Source organism: Molothrus aeneus, chromosome 10 (genome assembly GCF_037042795.1).
Source record: "Molothrus aeneus isolate 106 chromosome 10, BPBGC_Maene_1.0, whole genome shotgun sequence".
NCBI lineage: Eukaryota > Metazoa > Chordata > Aves > Passeriformes > Icteridae > Molothrus > Molothrus aeneus.
The window spans coordinates 24797284-24817108 of NC_089655.1; the positions used below are offsets into that span (position 1 = coordinate 24797284).

General features: G+C 46.7%; 1 protein-coding gene across 1 annotated transcript in view; it reads left to right on the forward strand.

The window, feature by feature from the left end:
• The window catches only part of PLCH1 (phospholipase C eta 1), a 56492-nt gene that overhangs the window by 28153 nt on the left and 8514 nt on the right, over positions 1–19825 (forward strand). The window contains exons 9-20 of the mRNA XM_066556330.1: positions 645–816; positions 2302–2409; positions 2973–3134; positions 4216–4287; positions 7253–7347; positions 8002–8099; positions 8796–8975; positions 9067–9174; positions 9724–9848; positions 10257–10341; positions 10798–10944; positions 11354–11433. Coding sequence (XP_066412427.1) covers positions 645–816; positions 2302–2409; positions 2973–3134; positions 4216–4287; positions 7253–7347; positions 8002–8099; positions 8796–8975; positions 9067–9174; positions 9724–9848; positions 10257–10341; positions 10798–10944; positions 11354–11433 — 1432 coding nt within the window. The remainder of the gene's footprint in view (positions 1–644; positions 817–2301; positions 2410–2972; positions 3135–4215; positions 4288–7252; positions 7348–8001; positions 8100–8795; positions 8976–9066; positions 9175–9723; positions 9849–10256; positions 10342–10797; positions 10945–11353; positions 11434–19825) is intronic.

Consider the following 19825-nt stretch of genomic DNA (forward strand, 5'->3'; position numbering starts at 1 on the left):
GACAGTCTGACAATGCTGGTTATCTTTCAACAGAACTTCCCACTCACATCCACAGGGAAACTCCTGAAAAATCGATACTGTGATGTTCTCTACCTACTGAAAATACTTTATTTCAGCAGAAAAATTGAAAAGCTATCATGTGTAGTTTGAGGAAATACTGAGGTGTGGGGTAGTGTTCTGAATCTGTTTCATTTGCCACGGTGCTTTATAACAGTTTATTATGAAAACTGTAGATTTTACCTATATATATTTATATAAATATATATATATACACACACACAGAGCAGTCTCAAATTATGAGTGGGTGTCGAGAATTTTGAGTAGCTTAAAAAGAATAAAAGGAAAGTACTTCATTTATTTAAATAAAAAGCACCCAACAATGGATTTGTGGGAAAGAAGACAACCAAGCCCAAAAGTTTGGTGTTACTGATGAGAAGTACAAGGTGGTACTTTCAAAACTAAAGGAGGTGGTTGGGGTTAGTGTGGGGTTCCTTGTTATAGAACCCTGGGGCTGCCAAGAGTTTAGAAAACAGTGGGGCAAAGCTGTGGAAGAACTCAGCTGTTCCATTCCCAGGTGGGTGGTAAGAGTGCAGGTGTTGTCTCTGCACACACAGCTCTGAGAGTGTCTGGGGCTTGGTTTCCAGGTTTCCAGTGATCCTGTCCATTGAAAACCACTGCAGTATTCAACAGCAAAAGAAGATTGCTCAGTACATGAAGGAGATATTTGGTGACAAACTGGACTTGTCATCTGTGAGCACTGGAGACCCCAGACAGCTTCCCAGCCCTCAGGATTTAAAAGGGAAAATCCTAGTGAAGGTAACTTGCTACTGGGCATGTTCAGAATGCAACAAAAGTCAGCTTGTGATATTTATTGTAGGTTTTCTTTGGAGGACCAGTTCATATCCCTTTAGCATCTAAACATTATCTGACAGTCTTTCCTTGGACAAAGTACTTTGGAGTGATAGAAAAGTGCAGCTTTCCTGCCCTTCCCCTCACCCAGCAGGGAGCTGCAGTTCATGGGGTGGAACTCTGTTCATGGTTCATCTGCTGTGTTTATGGGAGAAGAGCAGCTCAGGAGGAGCTGGAGGAGGCCCCAGAGCTCTGTGCAGGATTAATTGTGTGAGCCTCTCACTCCAAAGAGATTTGCTCTGAAAGGAATTCCAAAGGATGGATAGAACAGGGAAGAAGCATAAGGCAGACCTTTGGGAGGATGATTAATAGAGTTCTGCCCCATTAGATTGTCTAATTTACTTGGACACAGGGGGGCAATTACTTCTGTGTGAACTCTCAGGATACTCTGGCTTCCCCCCCGTCCTTGGCATCAGTCTGGCTGCAGGGATTCTCAGTTTGTCTGATGTTAGTTTGAACATGCTGCAGTGCACAGTACAGAGCTGACCCTAAATTAGGAGCCCTTTGAGTGCTCAGCTGTGATTCTGCATTTCACTGCATCAGTTTTCTGGGGTGGCTGCTGGTTAATGAACTGTGCAAACACAGTTTGGTGTTTGAGGGAGCCACAGGAAGTCATGTGGAGCATCACTCCTGCAGAAATCCCATGGCACTGCACTGAAGGCAGCAGAGGCTGGGTGCTCTGGGCTCTTACCTGAACTTCTGAGCTGCCTTTTCAGCACGTCTGAGGCTGTCATTGCAGTGTGATCCTCCAGCTCTCACTGCTGGAGCCCTGTGGGTGCAGACTGCTGTGGAGCTGAGCTGCTTTCAGAATGAGAAATTCTATCTCGAGCATCACAGGATCCCTGCACAAAACCTGTCTCCCATCCCCTGCTCAATTCAAGCGGCTCTGTTGGAAAAGATAAAATCAGATTTAGGAATCAGTACCTTCTTGAGAAGTAAGCCAGCTTCTCATCTTTTTGCTATTATTTTTGCTCTTTTTATACATTTTCCTTTGAAAGGCAGTATTGATTCACTAGCCAAACAATTTCAAATAATGGCGTAATTTTCATCCTGTAAGTGTATATAAAAAGTCAATCTAATAGCACTCAGGGATTCGAGCCTGTGTAAAGGTACCAGCATGAAGTGAATTTGATCCACTCGTTAGCAGCAGCATTATTAATTTCAAAATGCAGCCTAAAAATCAATCCTCTGCATTTCTGCAGAAATCTGGGTCTCATTCCTATCTCCCACTGATGAAGCAGCTAGGCTGAGAACATTTTTGTGCACAGGAGCAATATCACAGAAGTTTAGTAGGTGATTTATTTAGGAGCAGATGGTTAAGCAAGAGGAGCAGACTGGGTGCACTAACTAACACTGACCACATTTATTGGGGGTGTTTTTTCCTCATTTTAGGGTAAGAAGTTGCCCTGCAGCCTTGGAGCAGATGCTGAGGAAGGAGAGGTTTCAGAAGAGGACAGTGCTGATGAAATTGAGGACGACTGCAAGTTAAAGCCCTGCTTTGTACGTGCACACAGTCAGTTCCCAGAGTGTGACAGCTCTGCATCTCTTACATGCACACTCCATGTCCTACTTACAGTTGTTAGCAGTTTTTCTTTCCTAAGTTTTTAATTCCTGTGTCAGGTTCATAGGATTCATTTTTACTTTAAGTGCCTTATGTAAGAGACTGGTTTGAGTCTGTATAGTCTGGATGACTGTTAAAAGAAATCACTTCCTTTTTTCACTGTTTGGAGCAGGGATCTAATGCTTAGGGTGTCTGTAAGTGCATTAGCTGGGAATTCATGCTCTTCTGAAAGAGAAGGGGGGGCTTGTGACAGCTGTGAGGCAGAGATCCCATGGCGAGGTCCTGGGGACCTGTGGACTGGGAGCTGAGCTGGGAGGGCTCAGGGGAAAGGCAGAAGGGGAATGGCAGTGAAAGCCACAGGCAGAAAGGGCAGAATCAGGCAGGATTGTGCAAGGAGTCTTTTCTTGCAGTGGGAAGGAAATGGGAGCACTGTGTGACCCTCAGTGTGCAATGGGATGGACACAAATCCCTGCTTGAGCTGGGTTTTCCTGGTGTCTTTCAGAACAATGGTGCAACTCAGCACCAGGTGGAATCTTTCATACGGACAAAACTGGAGTCTCTGCTAAAAGAGTCCCAAATCAGGGACAAAGAGGATCCTGACAGCTTCACTGTGAGAGCCCTGCTGAAGGCAACTCACCAGAGCTTCAGTGTGAACCTGAAGCAGGTACGTGGGCTCTCCCTCACAGCCCTTGTGAGGAGTGCACAGTGCAATGTGCTGCAGATGTCTCAGATGAGAGAGCCAGGAACTGAGGAACTGGATGCAAACTCCAGGGACATTAAACACAGAGTGAATTTTCTGTGGATATGTGCCTGCTCTGGAACCAGTGTCACTGAGCTCTTTTCTGGGAGTTACTGTGTAATTGATGGACTAGAAAGGGAGCAGTTGGGTTTTTTCCTGGCTTTTTTACTGGTCATTTATTTTTCCTTCATTACTGCCTTCGATTTTTCCGAAATAATTGCTATTAAAAGAAGTAAAAATCTGCTAAAGATTCTTTCTACATGTTACAGAGACTTCCAGCCTGAGTTCTGAGCAAATCTCTCAGGTATTGATTTTGCTGGGCCCCCAGTGCCCTCATCGTCATGAAAGCCCAAAGTGAGTGCAGCTCAGCCCTGAGCAGGGAGTAGCTGGAGTTCACAGCACTGAAGCACTCACCCAGCTGAAATGCTGGGGGAATATTCTTCAGTTTTGTTTTGCTCTTCAGAAGATGAAGGGCTGTGTGTTCCTGACAGAAGAAGTGAGATGCTGCCAGGAGTTATCCAGCTGATGTCTGGGGGCATGGCTGGGAACGTGGAACTCAGCCTGCAGGCTGCCTATGAGAAGTCCACATTTATCTGCTAGGAGATTCTTTTTCCCCTCCCTTTTTCCCTTTGTGGCTGCTTTCAAGATGTCTTGGTTTGTTGTTATTTGCCTGGTTTTGCTAGACTGTTTTTTCTACATGGCTTGTTGTTGTCTTGAGTGCTAATGATAGTATTTTTCTTTACAGTTAGATGATTCTAAACTGTGAAGCATATAAAGAAATTAGAAAAGTCCTGTAATGAGATTTTGGATTTCAATTTGTTCACAGATCAGATTTTAACTCACTTTGTCTCACTCGCAATAATTTTACTTTTCTAATAGTGAGCCAGGGTGACATACAGGAACTTGTATGAGGTTGAAATGCTGCCTTTAGGTGACTGAAGCAGACTCCTTAAAGACATTTCTGAAGGTATTGAGTTATGCTTTTTATTGCACTTTTTCTGCACAGAACCTGGACACAAAAGAAGGTGGAAAAAAGTCTCATGGTCGATCATTAATGGGCAATTTCAGTAAACACAAGGTGAGTGAAATAAATGAGAGCTGAGGCTGCTGTTTGAGGACTGGCAGCATTCCAGAGACCCTGGCAATGTTTTAGTGCTCCAGACAAGCGTGGTGGGCATGGGGGCAGCGAGGAGGGAGCTTCTGTGATTACACTTGGTGTCTTAATCTGTTCAGAAGATTGAGAACCTTTAAGATGAACAAAACCTTATCACATGGCTAAAAGATCACATGGAATTGCTGATTTTCTGATCAAACTTGCAGCAGCAGAAGAGCAGCAGAGACAAATGTCTTGGCATACCTTGTTTTCCAGAGAGATGGTGGTGCCTGGTTCAGTCAGGGCCCAGTTTTGCTGTGTCCCACCCTGGGCAGGGCCGTGCTGGGGCTGTCCCTGCTCCCAGGGGCTGCTGTGGCCGAGTGCTGGCTCTGGGCCCCTGCTCTGTGCAGATGAGTCCTGCCTGATCTCCTCCTGGTTTTCATGTCCTGGTTATGTTTGTGCAGCTGCTGGGCTGGACTGCCTGCTCTGCTGCTCCTCAGGGGTGTCTGCACTGGCCCAGGCAGGAGCTGAGGGCTCTCATTTCACAGCTGGGCACAGAGCAGCCCCCACAAGGGACAGTGCCCACGTTTCCTCCCGTATCCCATACCCTGTCATCTGCCTCCCCTATTGCCACACTCCCACAGCACCCTGAGCTTGGATTTACAGCCTCAGCCTGAGCTGCTGCAGCTGCCAGCCCCCTTCCTGCTGCAGCCAGTGGCAGCTGCAGTGTGTGGCTGAGCAGAGAGGCAGCTCTGCAGCCAGTGAGAGCTGCAGTGTGTGGCTGAGCAGAGGCAGCTCTGCAGCCCAGCCAGTGAGAGCTGCAGTGTGTGGCTGAGCAGAGGCAGCTCTGCAGCCCAGCCAGTGGCAGCTGCAGTTTCTGGCTGAGCAGAGGCAGCTCTGCAGCCCAGTCAGTGGCAGCTGCAGTTTCTGGCTGAGCAGAGGCAGCTCTGCAGCCCAGCCAGTGAGAGCTGCAGTTTCTGGCTGAGCAGAGGCAGCTCTGCAGCCCAGCCAGTGAGAGCTGCAGTGTGTGGCTGAGCAGAGGCAGCTCTGCAGCCCAGCCAGTGAGAGCTGCAGTGTGTGGCTGAGCAGAGAGGCAGCTCTGCAGCCCAGCCAGTGAGAGCTGCAGTTTCTGGCTGAGCAGAGGCAGCTCTGCAGCCCAGCCAGTGAGAGCTGCAGTTTCTGGCGGAGCAGAGGCAGCTCTGCAGCCCAGTCAGCCCCTGTGCCACCAGCAGCCCTCTGCCCCAGCCCTCCAGACTCTGCTCTCCATGGTGAGGGCTGCATCCAGCTTTGGGACTGAGAATCTGAGCAGTTTTTATGATTAAGAGACATTTCAAAGAACTTAATCAGCCACCAGTCCATCTGCCCTGAAGCCAGCTAGGAGCCATCAAAATTCCCTAAGCAGAGACTACCAGGGCTCATATTTACACTCCAGTTCCAAGCTTGCATCAATTACAGTGCTCGTGTTTCCTTCAGCACCTTCAGCTCAGTGCACGTTCCCCCTCATGGGTCCCTGTGGTCCCTGAGAGTGGGCACTGCCCCTGGCACCCTGTGCTTGCTGCTGGCCACACAAATGCTGGGTTTGACATGTCACAGGCAAACGTCAGCCACGGGAATCCTCTGGTTCTGCTGAGGGCTGAGAGTCTGTCAATAATTTAATTACTTCAGCTAGTTATCCTAATGGATGTAGCAGGTTTGGAAAGGCTGTTCATTTCATCTCTGGTGAAAAAAATAAGAGTATATATAGATTTTTTTTTTATGAGGCAACAGAGACATCCTGTAACTGCTCCCTGATGCCCTTCCAGCTGAAGGGATGCCTGGGATGACTGGTTACTCTTGATCTTTTTGCAGATACAGAATTATCCACCCAACAATATTGACACATGACATTTTCAGCCAGCTCTTGTGCCAAATGAATAATCGCTTTAAAAACTACTGGGGAGGTACAAAGACACTAAAGCTGGCAATTCCTGAAAGTTAAGTGCATGGAACATGCTCAGTGCAGACCTTCAGACTCCAAAGTGAACCATGCAAATGATTTCCAATACAGTCAGCTTCATGTCAGCACCAAACACAGCAAACTGAATTATGTCCAATAGGGTGTATGACAAGAGGAGGAAAGAAATCAGTGAGCCCTGTGCAAAAGGATAAGGAGCTCTCAGTTATATTAATTACCTCTTGATGAGAAGGGGATTAAGTAACTCTCACTTGAAGCTGTGTTTAGCATTACAAAAGATGTAGTGTTGAAATGGGAAACTGTTAAATCATAGGTGCTTACAAAAAAGGGGATTTTGAGGTTTTAATCTTTTTATCATAGCTATTTTCTTTATAGTGTAATAATTTAGAATCACTTGAATATTTGTATGTGGCTCAAAATGGGGCAGGAAGAACATTTTGAACATTGAACATTTTGCCCAGACTCTGTTCACACCTTCACTAATGAATATGTTTAATTTTCTGAACTGGGGAGAGGCACGGGTGGGCATAAGCAGTGCTCTGTATATTTAGACCCTGCTGTGTGTTGCTGTTTGTTAAACAGGACACAATGCCCTGGGATTTCAGCAGGAGCAGTGCCCTGGAGCCAGGGGAGCAGTGTTGTCCTCTGGAGTTGGGAGGGAGCAGGGCAGGGGCAGAGCACAGAGCGGCCTGTGCTGGACAGACCCGTGGCAGAAATAACAACACCCTGAGGCCTGGCTGGGCGGGCAGCACCCAGAAATGACCCCTGAGGCCTGGCAGCACCCAGAGCTGCTCATGCCCACAGCTGGAATCCCTGCTGTGGGTGCAGTGTGCTCTGGGCTGCCTTTCCTTCTCCACGGCAGGGAAACTCTGCCGGCCCAGCCCCAGGGGTCACTTTTGTCCCTGGAGCTGCAGAGCCCAGCTCAGCCTCCTGCCCAGCCCCAGCCACAGTAAGGGAGCCCCCAGTGACTGACCCTGCCTGGCTCTTTCCCCACAGAGAGCTGCCAAGGCGGCAGCCAAAGCCCACAGTGCCTCGGACGATGAGGATGGCCAGCAGCACCTTCTGGGCAAGGAGCTGGGGCAGCCCCACAGGTGAGCTGGAGCCCCTCAGGTGAGGCCAGGGCTGCTCTGTGCCACCAGCGTGTGAGGCTGTGCCAGAGCAGGTCCCGTGTGTCTGTGTGTCACATGTGGTGTGTCTGTGTGTCACGTGTGATGTGTCTGTCACACGTGACAGCTGTCAGCTGCCTTTGCTGGCAGCCCCGTGTTTTGGCTGTGTCACCTGTCACAGGCTGCAAGCAGCAATTAACTGCACAGAAGTGTGACAGTGCCACTGCTCATGGAAAGGTGCCAGGCCCTTTTTCACCTGCTGCAAACAGAGCAAACTGTGCAGGTTACAGAACGTGCATCACAGTCCAGGCAACTTTACTGCATCTGAGAATAGGAAAAAAGCAATCAAAAAAGTGCCACTGAGAATGTGTCTGCTGTCACTGAAATGCTCCTTGGTTTTGTCTAGAACAGCCATGGTGCAGCTATTCCATTATGTTTTAAATGAAAAATTTGGTTTGTGTGGATGGGCTGTGGAGGTAGAGGGGAGCAGTTATTCCAGAGCCCTCTCCAAGAGAGTTGCCACACAGGGTACTCTGCTCACAATTCTTCATTTCCTTGTTGTTGAAAAGAACAGAAAGGGGGATTGAAATGCACCTTCAATCCTGCAAGTGCCCATTTCTGTTTGCTTTCACCCCACAGGCTGGCCCGCCGCAGGAAGACAGTGAAGCTGTGCCGGGCCCTGTCTGACCTGGTGGTGTACACCAACTCCGTGGCAGCCCAGGACATCGTGGATGATGGTATGGGGTGGCACAGGGCTGGCACAGGGCTGGCATGTCCCCTGTCACTGTGAGAGGAGGGGCTGAGTGCTGCTGTTAGGCTGGCACAGGGCTGGCATGTCCCCTGTCACTGTGAGAGGAGGGGCTGAGTGCCGCTGTTAGGCTGGCACAGGGCTGGCATGTCCCCTGTCACTGTGAGAGGAGGGGCTGAGTGCTGCTGTTAGGGTGGCACAGGGCTGGCATGTCCCCTGTCACTGTGAGAGGAGGGGCTGAGTGCTGCTGTTAGGGTGGCATGAGGGCAAAGCCAGAGCCCAGCAGGGCACTCCCTCCCTGGCAGTGACTCCTCTGGCCCTGCTGCCAGCAGAGGATTTTGGTGCAGGCTCCCCAGAGCTGCCACGTCTGGGGGTCTGCAGGAGGAAAGGTCCCAGCAGGAGCCCTGGAGCTTGGGCTTTTTAGCTGGAGCTCTCACTTGGCTTTCCTTTCAAGTGTGCAGATTTGAGGGGAGAACAACAGACCCTCCTGGAAGGGGGAGAGGGGGAGCTGGTGCCCTGCAGTTACCCAGGGTGCCTGATTTGTGTAAGACAAGACAATCTGTCCTGGAACACAGGACTAAATCTCGTGTTGCCCTTGATGAATACCCAGGTAATGAGGTCTGGGCCCAGGCCCATGCCCTGGGACTGTTTGTCACCTGTCTGTTGGTTGTACCATGGCACACAGGCTCCACAGGGAACGTGCTGTCGTTCAGTGAGACCAGAGCCCACCAGGCAGTGCAGCAGAAGGCTGAGCAGTTCATGCTTTACAACCAGAGGCAGCTGACCCGGGTCTATCCCTCAGCCTACCGGATCGACTCCAGCAACTTCAACCCTGTTCCCTACTGGAATGTGGGCTGCCAGTTAGGTAGGAGCTGCATCAAAGACTCCCTTCCCTTTTGGTGTGTATGTGCCCAGTAATACTATCTGTATTAATGGCACCCCACTCTCTCTTTCAGTGGCCCTAAACTACCAGTCTGAGGGACGTGTGATGCAGTTAAATGAAGCAAAATTCAGGGTAAATGGCAACTGTGGTTATGTCCTCAAACCTCAGCAGATGTGCAAAGGTAAGGTTCAGTGTAGTCATCACTGTAGCTGCCAGGCCTTTCACAAAGTGTCCTTCACAGCAAAGGCACAAGAAAGGAAAGTGCAAACAAATCTAGAATCTCTCATATTTCCATGCACTCACAGCTCTTAGACTTGTACCAGTGTGCAATCTCTTACTGTGATCATATATCTATATCTACATCTACATCTATATATATACATATGTATCTGGGTATTTTGAGGTCTTTGCCTTATTAATATGAGTTTAAAAGAGGAAAAAGGGGACCTGGGATGACCAGCTGCAGGAAAGTACAGCAAGCTCTGCAGTGGCCCAGGAGCAAGTATCCAGGGCTTGGTCTAGCTCTGCCTTGGAATCACAAAACCAAGGGGTCTTCTCTCAGAAAAGGTTGTTAAGAAAGAGGAGGAGAATTTAAAAATTACTAAGCAGCTGCTCCACACTCATCGTTTCTCATTTCTGACTGAATTAGTCTGTCTGTGTGTGTCTTGGGGGGTGATATTTATTATTGTGTTATCTTTTTCCTTACAATCTTATTCTTGCCATCTTTCAGGCACATTCAACCCCTACTCTGCTGATCCACTTCCTGCCAGTCCTAAGAAGCAGCTGATTCTGAAGATCATCAGTGGGCAGCAGCTCCCCAAGCCTCCTGACTCAATGCTGGGGGACAGAGGAGAGGTGAGATGCTCTGGTGCCAGGGGAGCTCCTGCAGTGACAGGCAGTGTGGGACTCAAACCTTCTCCTTACTCAAATACACCAGTAAATTTCAGATACTGTCAAGCTTTTGGTCACTACATACCACCCTTCCCCCAGCCTGTATCCTACTCATGATTTGTTTCGTATTTTAAAGGGTGACTTTTATGAAAATTAGTCATAGCTGTCCATAGCTCTTGATGCAAATCATACATCAACATGGACTTCACGGAACCAATTCCCATGATAGTGCTGCTTGAAAATTCATGTCAATCAAAGGAGTTTGAATTCTCATATGAATTTAAATCAACTCTCTCCATTAATTTTTAAAAAAATTTCACCTTCATTTGTATGGCTGGCTTGCTTTTAAAATGTTGTGTTTTTGAAAAACAGATAATAGATCCCTTTGTTGAGGTGGAGATTATTGGGTTACCTGTTGACTGCTGTAAAGATCAGACCAGGGTGGTGGATGACAATGGTAAGATAATCTAAGTGATCTCTTCTTCTTAGAGTAAAATGCCAAATAAGTGTAAATGAATTACTGTCTGTTATTGCTTTCTAAATTGCAAAGCCTCTTATCTGATGAAATCAAATGATTGTATTTTAACAAATTATTTCTGCTTCCCAGACAGAATTTCTGGTGTGGAGACAAACAAGTTAGAGGTGAAGGGCAGGAGTTGTTCCCCACATTGCCTTTTAACCAAATTGTTCTTAAATCTCCTTTATGCAGAGGCTCAAATCTATCTGTATCTGTATCTATCTCAGGGTTTGCCTGGGTATCCCTGCCAGCTCCCAGGCAGACCCATTTTGTTTTTAAAGCAATCCTAGAGGCAGATCATCATTTAATGACTGACATGATGGAATTGTCACATTGCTGCTGCTGTGTCCTTGTGCCTCCTGGAACTGAGGCAGGCGCTCACTGTTTGCCCTGCAGGGTTCAATCCTGTGTGGGAGGAGACCCTCACCTTCACCATCCACATGCCTGAGATTGCCCTGGTGCGGTTCCTGGTCTGGGACCACGACCCCATTGGGAGAGACTTTGTGGGGCAGAGAACTGTGGCCTTCAGCAGCCTCGTGCCTGGTGAGTCCCCCTGTTCTCCTGGGTGTGCAAATCCACCCTCAAACCCAGGGAGATGTTACCAACACGAGATGATAGATTTTATAAATCTTATCTCTGTGACTTCATGTGAAGCTTGGACAAAGCTTCTGTTCTCTTAGGGTGCTTTATGCACCATTCCTCAAAGGAGTTTGGTTGTCTATGCTTTTAGAAATTACTGCTGGTGTGTTTTTTATAACTTGGATGCAATTTGTACTGGGGCTCAGAAAACCTGTCCTCTGTGAGGACCTCAGAGAAGTCTACTAAAGGCACCAGGTGGCTTCCTATGTGTACATCATTTTAATAGGCAGTCCTTCCTAGCTGGGCATAAAATGCAAACTGCTGGTTCTTGGTAGAGGTTTGTGTGGAAATATTCATATTTCTGTTTCCCCAGGCTACCGCCACGTGTATTTAGAAGGACTGACAGAAGCTTCCATATTTGTTCATATAATCATTAATGAGACCTATGGAAAGGTAGGTACAGCCGGAAATTTACATCTTCCTTCTGATAAAAATGGATTTAAATGTAGCCCAGAACCTCCCAGGATTTGTGCTGGAGTGCCCAGGAGGCTCAGAGTGTGTGGGGGTTTTCCTTGCAGGAGATCAGCAAGGAAAGGTCACCATACCATGACTCCACTCCTGCTGTGCACATACTTGCAGATGTTCTTACTGTTAGCATCTAACAATTATCTTGTCTAGGTACAGGAGGTACATTTCTTCAGTGTGCTAAGCTGATCTTATTTTGCGAGTAGATCTTGAGAACTGTCGCTGCACCAGATCATAATATTTGACAAGCTATTTTTAGCAGCTAATTTAATTAATTTAAATTAACCTAATTTATTTTTAGGTTTTAGTGCATAGATTTTGCTTTTCTGTAAGTTTGCTAATTTTAGAATGTTTTTAAAGTGAAAGTGAAAGCACAGTGCTTTTTCTGTTTTCAGCTGCTCTTCCTTATGATGCCGATTTTTGCCCCAAAAGGCGAGAAATTACTGCTTAAGAGACTCAGTCAAATAAGCAGGAGGTATTTTATTACGACGTCGGAGAAATCCTAAAATGGGATTTCTGAATCTTTACAGCAAAAGCGTACCTTTTTATACAATTTTAGGTTTGGGATTACATCATATTCATGCATATACATATGGGGAGTGGTGTAGGCGGAGCGTGGGCGGGGACTTCTCTTTTGAGGATCTTCTCAGGGGTCGTTCCGGTCGGCCTTCATCAGCTTCGAGGAGTCTTCCTCTTTAAACTTTTGAACCTCTCCCCAAATTTGGTCAATTCCCGGTGTAGTTGGCTTAGTCTCCAGGCCTTGGCAAGGGTCTCAGGGTCAATTTGACATGTTGGCCCTAAACGTGCTTTACCCAGCAGTTCTTCTTGGTTCTGAAATGCACTGAACTTATCACTGCCTGTCCTTATCTCTTCCCTGCCATTGTGTTCCATACCTTACCCAATTTATTGCTCTATGTGATTTCCTAACATTGAATATTTCTCATAACTGCTTTATATTCTATGCTTTAACCCATCATCTCTTGAAAGTAACTGTTTTAGGGGCTTCATTTCCCTCCTTTTCTTATAACTTACGAATTCTTTCGTCAAGTTCTAATCCTTCGGGGCGTTGATACGCCCGCACCATCGCCCAAATCATTTGGATCTTACTCATCAAGGATTTCAGCCTCCACCACAAACATAGGTTCATAAAAGTCAGTATAAGCATTGCTATAGTTAAGATTAGTATCGGGTGTATCAGGTAATGAAAGACCTGTGTTGCTGTTGGGGAAAATCCTGTGAAAACGTCCCACCAGTGGTGTTGGCCTACTTGTTCTACTTCAGTCAGGATGTTTTTTATTCTTTCTGAGTTGTGCTCCACCTGTAGGACCATGCGCTTAACTGTTTGGTTCACTTTTTGCACCAGTCTTCTTACTTCTGGATGCACGAGCATCGCCTTAAGAACCTCAATATCCATACCTATCTGTAATTTTGGCAACTCATGATACAGGTCGTAGTCTGCATTAATTAGCTGCTGGGTGGTTACAGGAGCGGTATAGTTAAAATCACAACCTATAATCTTGGTAAAGTTACATACACAAAAGTTAGTATTGTTAGTTTCCTCTTGGCAACTATCTACAGTTACGTTACTGCAAGCTGTTCTGACGCAGGCACATCCATTCCCTACATAATAAACCTGCGACCGTACTCTATTGTGTGGAAGCATTTCAAAAGTGCATACACTATTTTCAGCATCTAAGCATAAATCTTCTGTATCTACTATAGCATTTTCACATATGTATCCTAGTTGCCCCCTAGGAATACATGCTTCTGTACTAACAGACTGCCACTTATTTTTGGCGTCATCATAACTCGCCCAAACATTATGATCTACTGGCCTAACAAGGACATTCTGATGTATGGTCCCTAAGGTAAGGATGGGGAAAATCGCCCTTTCCTCTGCAGCACTGATGGTAAGAACATAGGCTTCAATGTGCTCATGCTGTGGTACATAAGTAAAGTTTACTAATTGCCACCAGGCTTGATGGTCCCTTTCAAATTGTGTAGTACGACTATCCTTCAGTATCGTTTCTCTTATTTCCTGGGACAGCGTTCCTGACGTTCCTTCTCTTATTATCCCTGCTGCCACTGACTGTACCCACTGTTGTGTTTGTGTGCATTGGATAGCAAGCGCAATTTCCTTGCTAATGTCTCCTGTATAGCCGGCAATTCTAGCAAAATCTTCAGCAGTGTGATTTGCTACCAGGGTTAGTAACCTAACTACCAGTGATTGTGTTTCTGCCAATGTAAGCATGGATGAACTCAGGGGCACTTTAAGTTTTCTTAAGTTGGTGGTGACAGTACTCAATTTGTTAACTAATACTTCTTGATCTATGGTATTCAGTATTCTAAATCCAGTGCCGACCCATCCACTTATATCCCTTTGCGCCCGCCTGTGATAAGACCTAGTAGCTAGCCATGCCTCTCATCCTTTAAGGCCTTGTTGTATGAACGGTTGACAGTCCTTTTGCAGATGGGTAATGTTAGTCTGAATATTCATCTGCACCTTTTTCAGAGAGTACGTGGGGTCTAGCAGCAGTTTCAGTTCATCTGACTTCCTTACTACTTGGGGCCCGATAAAGGTTAAGTTATGCACCTTTCTACATTCAATTGGTGGAGTAATTTCTTGGGGCAAGTCTAAATTTGGATATAAGGAGATCACGTCTTCTGGTGATGCCACTTCGTATCTGGTAACACGTCTGGGGAAACTAGTACCCTGTTCCAGCGTTTTCGACTCCCTTTCACATGCGAACGTCATCGACTGATCTAATCTAAATGCCATCTCACACTGTGCTTTCCCTTCCTCGGGACCGCTAGATGCTACGATCTTTCCCACAGGAAAGAGGAGAGGGTGAGGGTCAAAGGTTATATTTTGAGGATGTAGTTCCCCAAGTGAATCTTCTCTATAAATTACCGAGTTTCGGGGTTGTGATCCAGGTGGGTCTTCCCTGAAGTCACTCCACAGACATGAAATTGGGCCCTTTTGCTGGATCCAAACGGTGGGCTTGCCCATTTTCACTGGACTAAAGGTAATCAGATTATGTTCAAAAGTTGGCATCAAGGGTTGGATTGTTAATACCAGCCGCCTTGTTTTTCCTTCTACTGGGTCAAGTTCCCGGCACCCAATTTGGATTTGATCTCCCTTCTGTGCCACTAGGTATGTCCGCTTATCCCATTCCTCTTTTGGGTATGGCTGATTGTTACGTAAGGCATAAACCTCGAAATAGGGCCCCTTCATCCCTGACTCCGGGTGAATACACTGGTGTGCATTGGACCATGGGTCTATTGGGGCAGAGTTTCGAGGAAAAACTATATTCTGCCCGAATTGTATGGATGTTAGAAAAATAACTATCATAAGTATGGTTTCTCCCATTGATCTTCCTACCATTTGTATTTAATGTCAGTTTGTGCTGGATTCTCTCGTGATCCCAAGGGGTCAGCTGATTCAGAAGGCTCCACATCCAAGGCAGGTCTTATCCATTTAGCTGGGATCCAAAGAGAACTTGGCTGGCATTCATATGGAACCCCAAGGGTCTGATGATCAGGATAGTAGGGGTCTGGAGTGGAATCCGGGTCACGGTGTCTACTCCTCTTGTTTACTCCCCGGTGCTTTCTTGACCCGTGAGTAATGGATCCACGTAGGTCGCTCCTTGATTCGAACCGCGGTGAAGGTGGTCAGCAGTACTTGGAAAGGTCCCTCCCACTTTTCTTGTAGGGGTTTTCCTAAAAGATTCTTAACATACACCCAATCACCGGGATTAAAAGGATGCAACTTACAGTTAGGTTGTTTAGGTTGGTGGTCAATCACCACCGCAGCATTCTTGTCAAATTGCTTCCCCACCATAATCACATAGTCATAAATATACTGATTACCTATTTGATCTACAGCATCCCCATTTACAGTTTGCATAGCATAAGGTCTGCCGTACAGAATTTCAAATGGGCTTAGCCTTTCTTTCGATCTTGGCTTGACTCTCAGTCTAAGCAGAGCAATAGGCAAAGCTTGATACCAATGCAAATTAGTCTCCTGGCATATTTTGGCAATCTGCTGCTTAATAAGATGGTTCATCTTTTCCACCTGGCCGCTGGCCTGTGGGCGATAGGGCGTGTGTAATTGCCATTTGATTTGTAGTGCTTTGCTTATTGCCCTTACCACTTTTGCACAGAAATGTGTACCCCTATCCGAAGAAATGCTCTTCGGTACCCCAAACCGTGGAATGATTTCATTCAACAGTACTTTGGTCACTTCCCTTTCTTATTTGTTCTGCAAGGGAATGCTTCAGGCCACCCAGAAAATGTACCAGTTAATACCAGCAAATATCGAAACCCTCCTTTTCTTGGGAGCTCAGAAAAATCAATTTGCCACACTTCACCTGGGAATTTACTTCGATTTATGGCCCCTGGATGTATCTTAGTTCCTGTATTCGGGTTGTTCTTCAGGCACCTCTCACACTGGGATGTGACATGTTTTACAGTGGTGAACAATTTTGGTCCTGCTATCCGAGCCTGCAAATACTGATATAGCGGGTCCAAACTCTAATGGGCTTTCTCGTGTTCTGCTTTCACAAACTGCCACATCGTATTCCCTGGTATTATTAACTGTCCCGTTTCCAATTGACCCCAACCATTCTCTAACATTTTACCTTTATTTCTCTGAATCCACCTGTGATCTGACTCCTGATATTCTGGCCGAAAATTTGTGTCTAACTCACCTGGTACTAGAGCTGCTACTTTTATTTCTTCAGTTCTTGCAGCAGCTAATTTAGCCTCTGCGTCTGCTTTTCTATTCCCTATCTCCGGGATAGTGTCCCTCTTTAAATGTCCCTTACAATGCATTATGGCCACCTGTGCTGGGAGCTGGACTGCTTCCAGCAGTCGCAGGACTTCTTTTGCGTGTTTGACTGTTTTTCTTTGAGCAGTTAACAGTCCCCTTTCTTTCCAGATGGCCCCATGAGCATGTACGACGGAAAAGGCATACTTAGAGTCTGTCCATATGTTGATCCGCATGTTCTCCGCCAATTCCAGGGCTCGAATCAGAGCTATCAGTTCTGCCTTCTGGGCTGAAGTCTCTGCGGGTAAAGGGTTCGACTCAATTACCTCTTCTGCGGTGGTAATTGCATAGCCGGCCATTCTCACTCCCTGCCTCACGAAGCTGCTTCCATCCGTGAACCAGTCGTCCGCATCTTCGAATGGTTCTTCTTTGAGGTCCGGGCGGCTGGAGTAGACGGCCTCAATTGTTTCCAGGCAGTCGTGCTCGATCGGCTCTGCTGGGGCTCTCCCTTCTAGGAATAAAGCTGGGTTCACAATGTTAGTGACCTGAATAGTCACGTCATCTGACTCAGCCAAAATGGCCTGGTATTTTAAAAATCTGGAAGGTGACAGCCAGTGGTTACCTTTCTGCTCCAACACAGCTGAGACGGTGTGAGACACCAGCACCGTTACCTTTTGGCCGAGCGTGAGTTTCCTGGCCTCTTCGATATTAATGATTACTGCGGCCACCGCTCTCAGGCAGCCAGGCCATCCCTTGCTTACTTCATCCAACTGTTTGGAGAAGTAGGCCACAGCTCTCTTACGTGGTCCTAACTGCTGTGCCAGGACTCTTAGGGCCATCCCCTGTCGCTCGTGGGAGAACAGCCAGAATGGTTTTGATACATCTGGGAGACCTAAAGCTGGTGCTCTCATTAGCTCCTGTTTCAGCTTTTTGAAGGCCCCCTCTGCTTCGGGAGTCCAAACTAGGACACTCTTGGTCTCCTTCAACAAATCATACAGCGGTTTAGCGAACATCCCGTACTGGTAGATCCATAGCCGACACCAACCTGTCATCCCCAGGAAGGCACGCAGTTCTCTCACCGTCTCTGGTTTAGGCATCTGGCAGATGGCCTCTTTTCTGGCTGCTCCCAGGGATCGCTGTCCTCTGGAGACTTCGTATCCCAGGTACACCACTTCTTTTTGCACCAGCTGCGCTTTCTGTTGGGAGACTCGATATCCACTTAAACCCAGAAAGTTTAACAGGGAAATAGTCCATGCAATGCACTCTTCTTCTGTCACTGTTGCTATTAGGAGGTCGTCTACGTACTGTAGGAGAGTGCCATCTCCCAGCGGCCTTTCCCACTGCTCTAACTCTTTGGCTAACTGATTCCCGAAAATCGTGGGGGAGTTACACCATCCTTGGGGCAATACTGTCCACGTAAGTTGGGTCTTTCTTCCTCTATCCACAAATTCCCACTCAAAGGCAAAAATCTTTTGACTCTCAGGAGCTAAAGGAAGGCAGAAGAATGCGTCTTTCAAATCCAATACGGTGAACCATGTCAAACTATCTTTCAGTTTAGTTAAAAGCGTGTATGGGTTAGCAACTACCGGATGTAATGTCTTGGTTATCTTATTTACTGCTCTCAAGTCTTGGGACTAATCTATAAGTTCCATTAGGTTTCTTTACTGGCAGAATTGGGGTGTTAAAATCTGATTCACATTCTATCAATAATCTTAATTCTAAGAACTTTTTAATTATGGGCTCGATTCTCTTTCTATCTTCTAACTTCAGTGGGTATTGTTTCTTAACCACCGGCCTTGCTCCAGGTATAAGTTCAATAATGATAGGTGTTGCTTGTTTTGATTTCCCAGGTGTATCAGTAGCTCATACTAGTGGGTATACTTCACTTAGGATTCGCCTGATGTTATGATTCTCAGGCTTTGGTTCTACACAGCTGATTGTCAGGCTTAGAGCTGTGATCAGCTGTTCTTCACTTACTTGGAATTCCAATTTGTCTTTGTTGAACTTTATTATAGCTCTCAAATTTTCCAATAGATCTCTCTCCAATAAGGGCTTTGGCGAATTTGGTAAATACAGGAACTGATGAATTCTCATTTGTTTCCCAATTTTGTATTTGATGGGTTTCAAAAAGTAAGCTTTTTCTGGTTGGCCTGTTGCTCCTACAACTTGCACAAATTTATCACTTTTAGGTACCAATTCCTGATTTAGAACCGAAAAGGTTGCTCCCGTATCAATCAAAAAGTCCAATTCCTTTTCACCTTCCCCTAGCTCCATTTTAACCAGTGGGTCTGCTAGGGAACGGCCCACCGGTCCCCCTCAGTCGTTATCCTGTTGTGTGGCCATAGTAGTGCCCAATAGTCTCTCCCTTAACTGGGGGCATTCCTGCTTCCAGTGTCCCATTTTCAGGCAGTACGCACACTGGTTTGGCCCCACTCTAGTTGGGTGGGGTTGGAGTCTCCCCCCCCTTCTTGCCGGATTGCCTCTACCTCTTCCCCTGGTTCCAGGTCCCGAGTAACTTGTATTCTGAGCTGCCACGGCTACAGCCACCACTCGAGCTATCCTCCTGTCCTCCTTTTTCTTCTCTTCAATTTCTCTATTATTATACACCTTCCATGCCTCATTTAGCAGTGTCTCCAGGTTTTTATTTGCTGGATGCTCAAGCTTTTGCAATTTCTTCCTGATGTCTGGATTACTTTGTCCCATCATTAATCCTAACAGGTGTTGTTTCCCTTCTTCCGTCGCTGGGTCCAGGGGTGTGTATTGTCTCATGGCTGCCCTAAGTCTATCCAAGAACTCTGATGGGGTCTCATCCTTTCCCTGCCTGATGTCATATAGCATTGACCAATTGATAGCCTTGGGGATCGCGTTACGCAAGCCCATTGCTATCAGTTTTCTATACTGCACTAACCGCTGATAGTGGTCTGCATTGCCCGGGTCCCATTCTGGTTTGCTGCTGGGAAAATTATCTTCTAGTCTCCCCGATAATAGTTGAGCATGTCGCTTTCCTGTTTCCAATACGAGTTCCCTTTCTGTATCTGTCAGCTCTGACAACATCACCTCTATATCCTCCCAATCAATATCCAAATTCTTTACCATTAATTCAAACCTCTTTGCTACTCCCTCCGGATTCCTTCTAAAATTCTTTGCCTCATCCCTCCAATTATTTAAATCATTGGTCGAGAACGGCACCTTTACTCTTGTCCTTTCCCCTACCATTGGCACAACTTGTCGGAGGGGAGCTATCGTGTGGTTCCCCCCCTCTCTTTGCTTTGCTTCCTCCCGTGCCACAGATCTGGTATAATACGAGTGGCTGATCCCTTCCCCGGGATCTTCTTCCTGTACCTCGGTGCCTTCTCGATTCTTTCTCTTTCTTCCGACCTTAACGGGCTAGCCTTCCCCCAACTCTTATCTAACTCCTGGTTTGGGGAGGGGCCCTGGATGGTATTCCCACAGGCTTATTTCACTCTCTTTTCTATTGTCCCTCCTTGTTAGCTTAAGACATCGCTGCCCAATGCTACATGCATCGCAGCAACGTTCTTTAGGTTTTGAGCC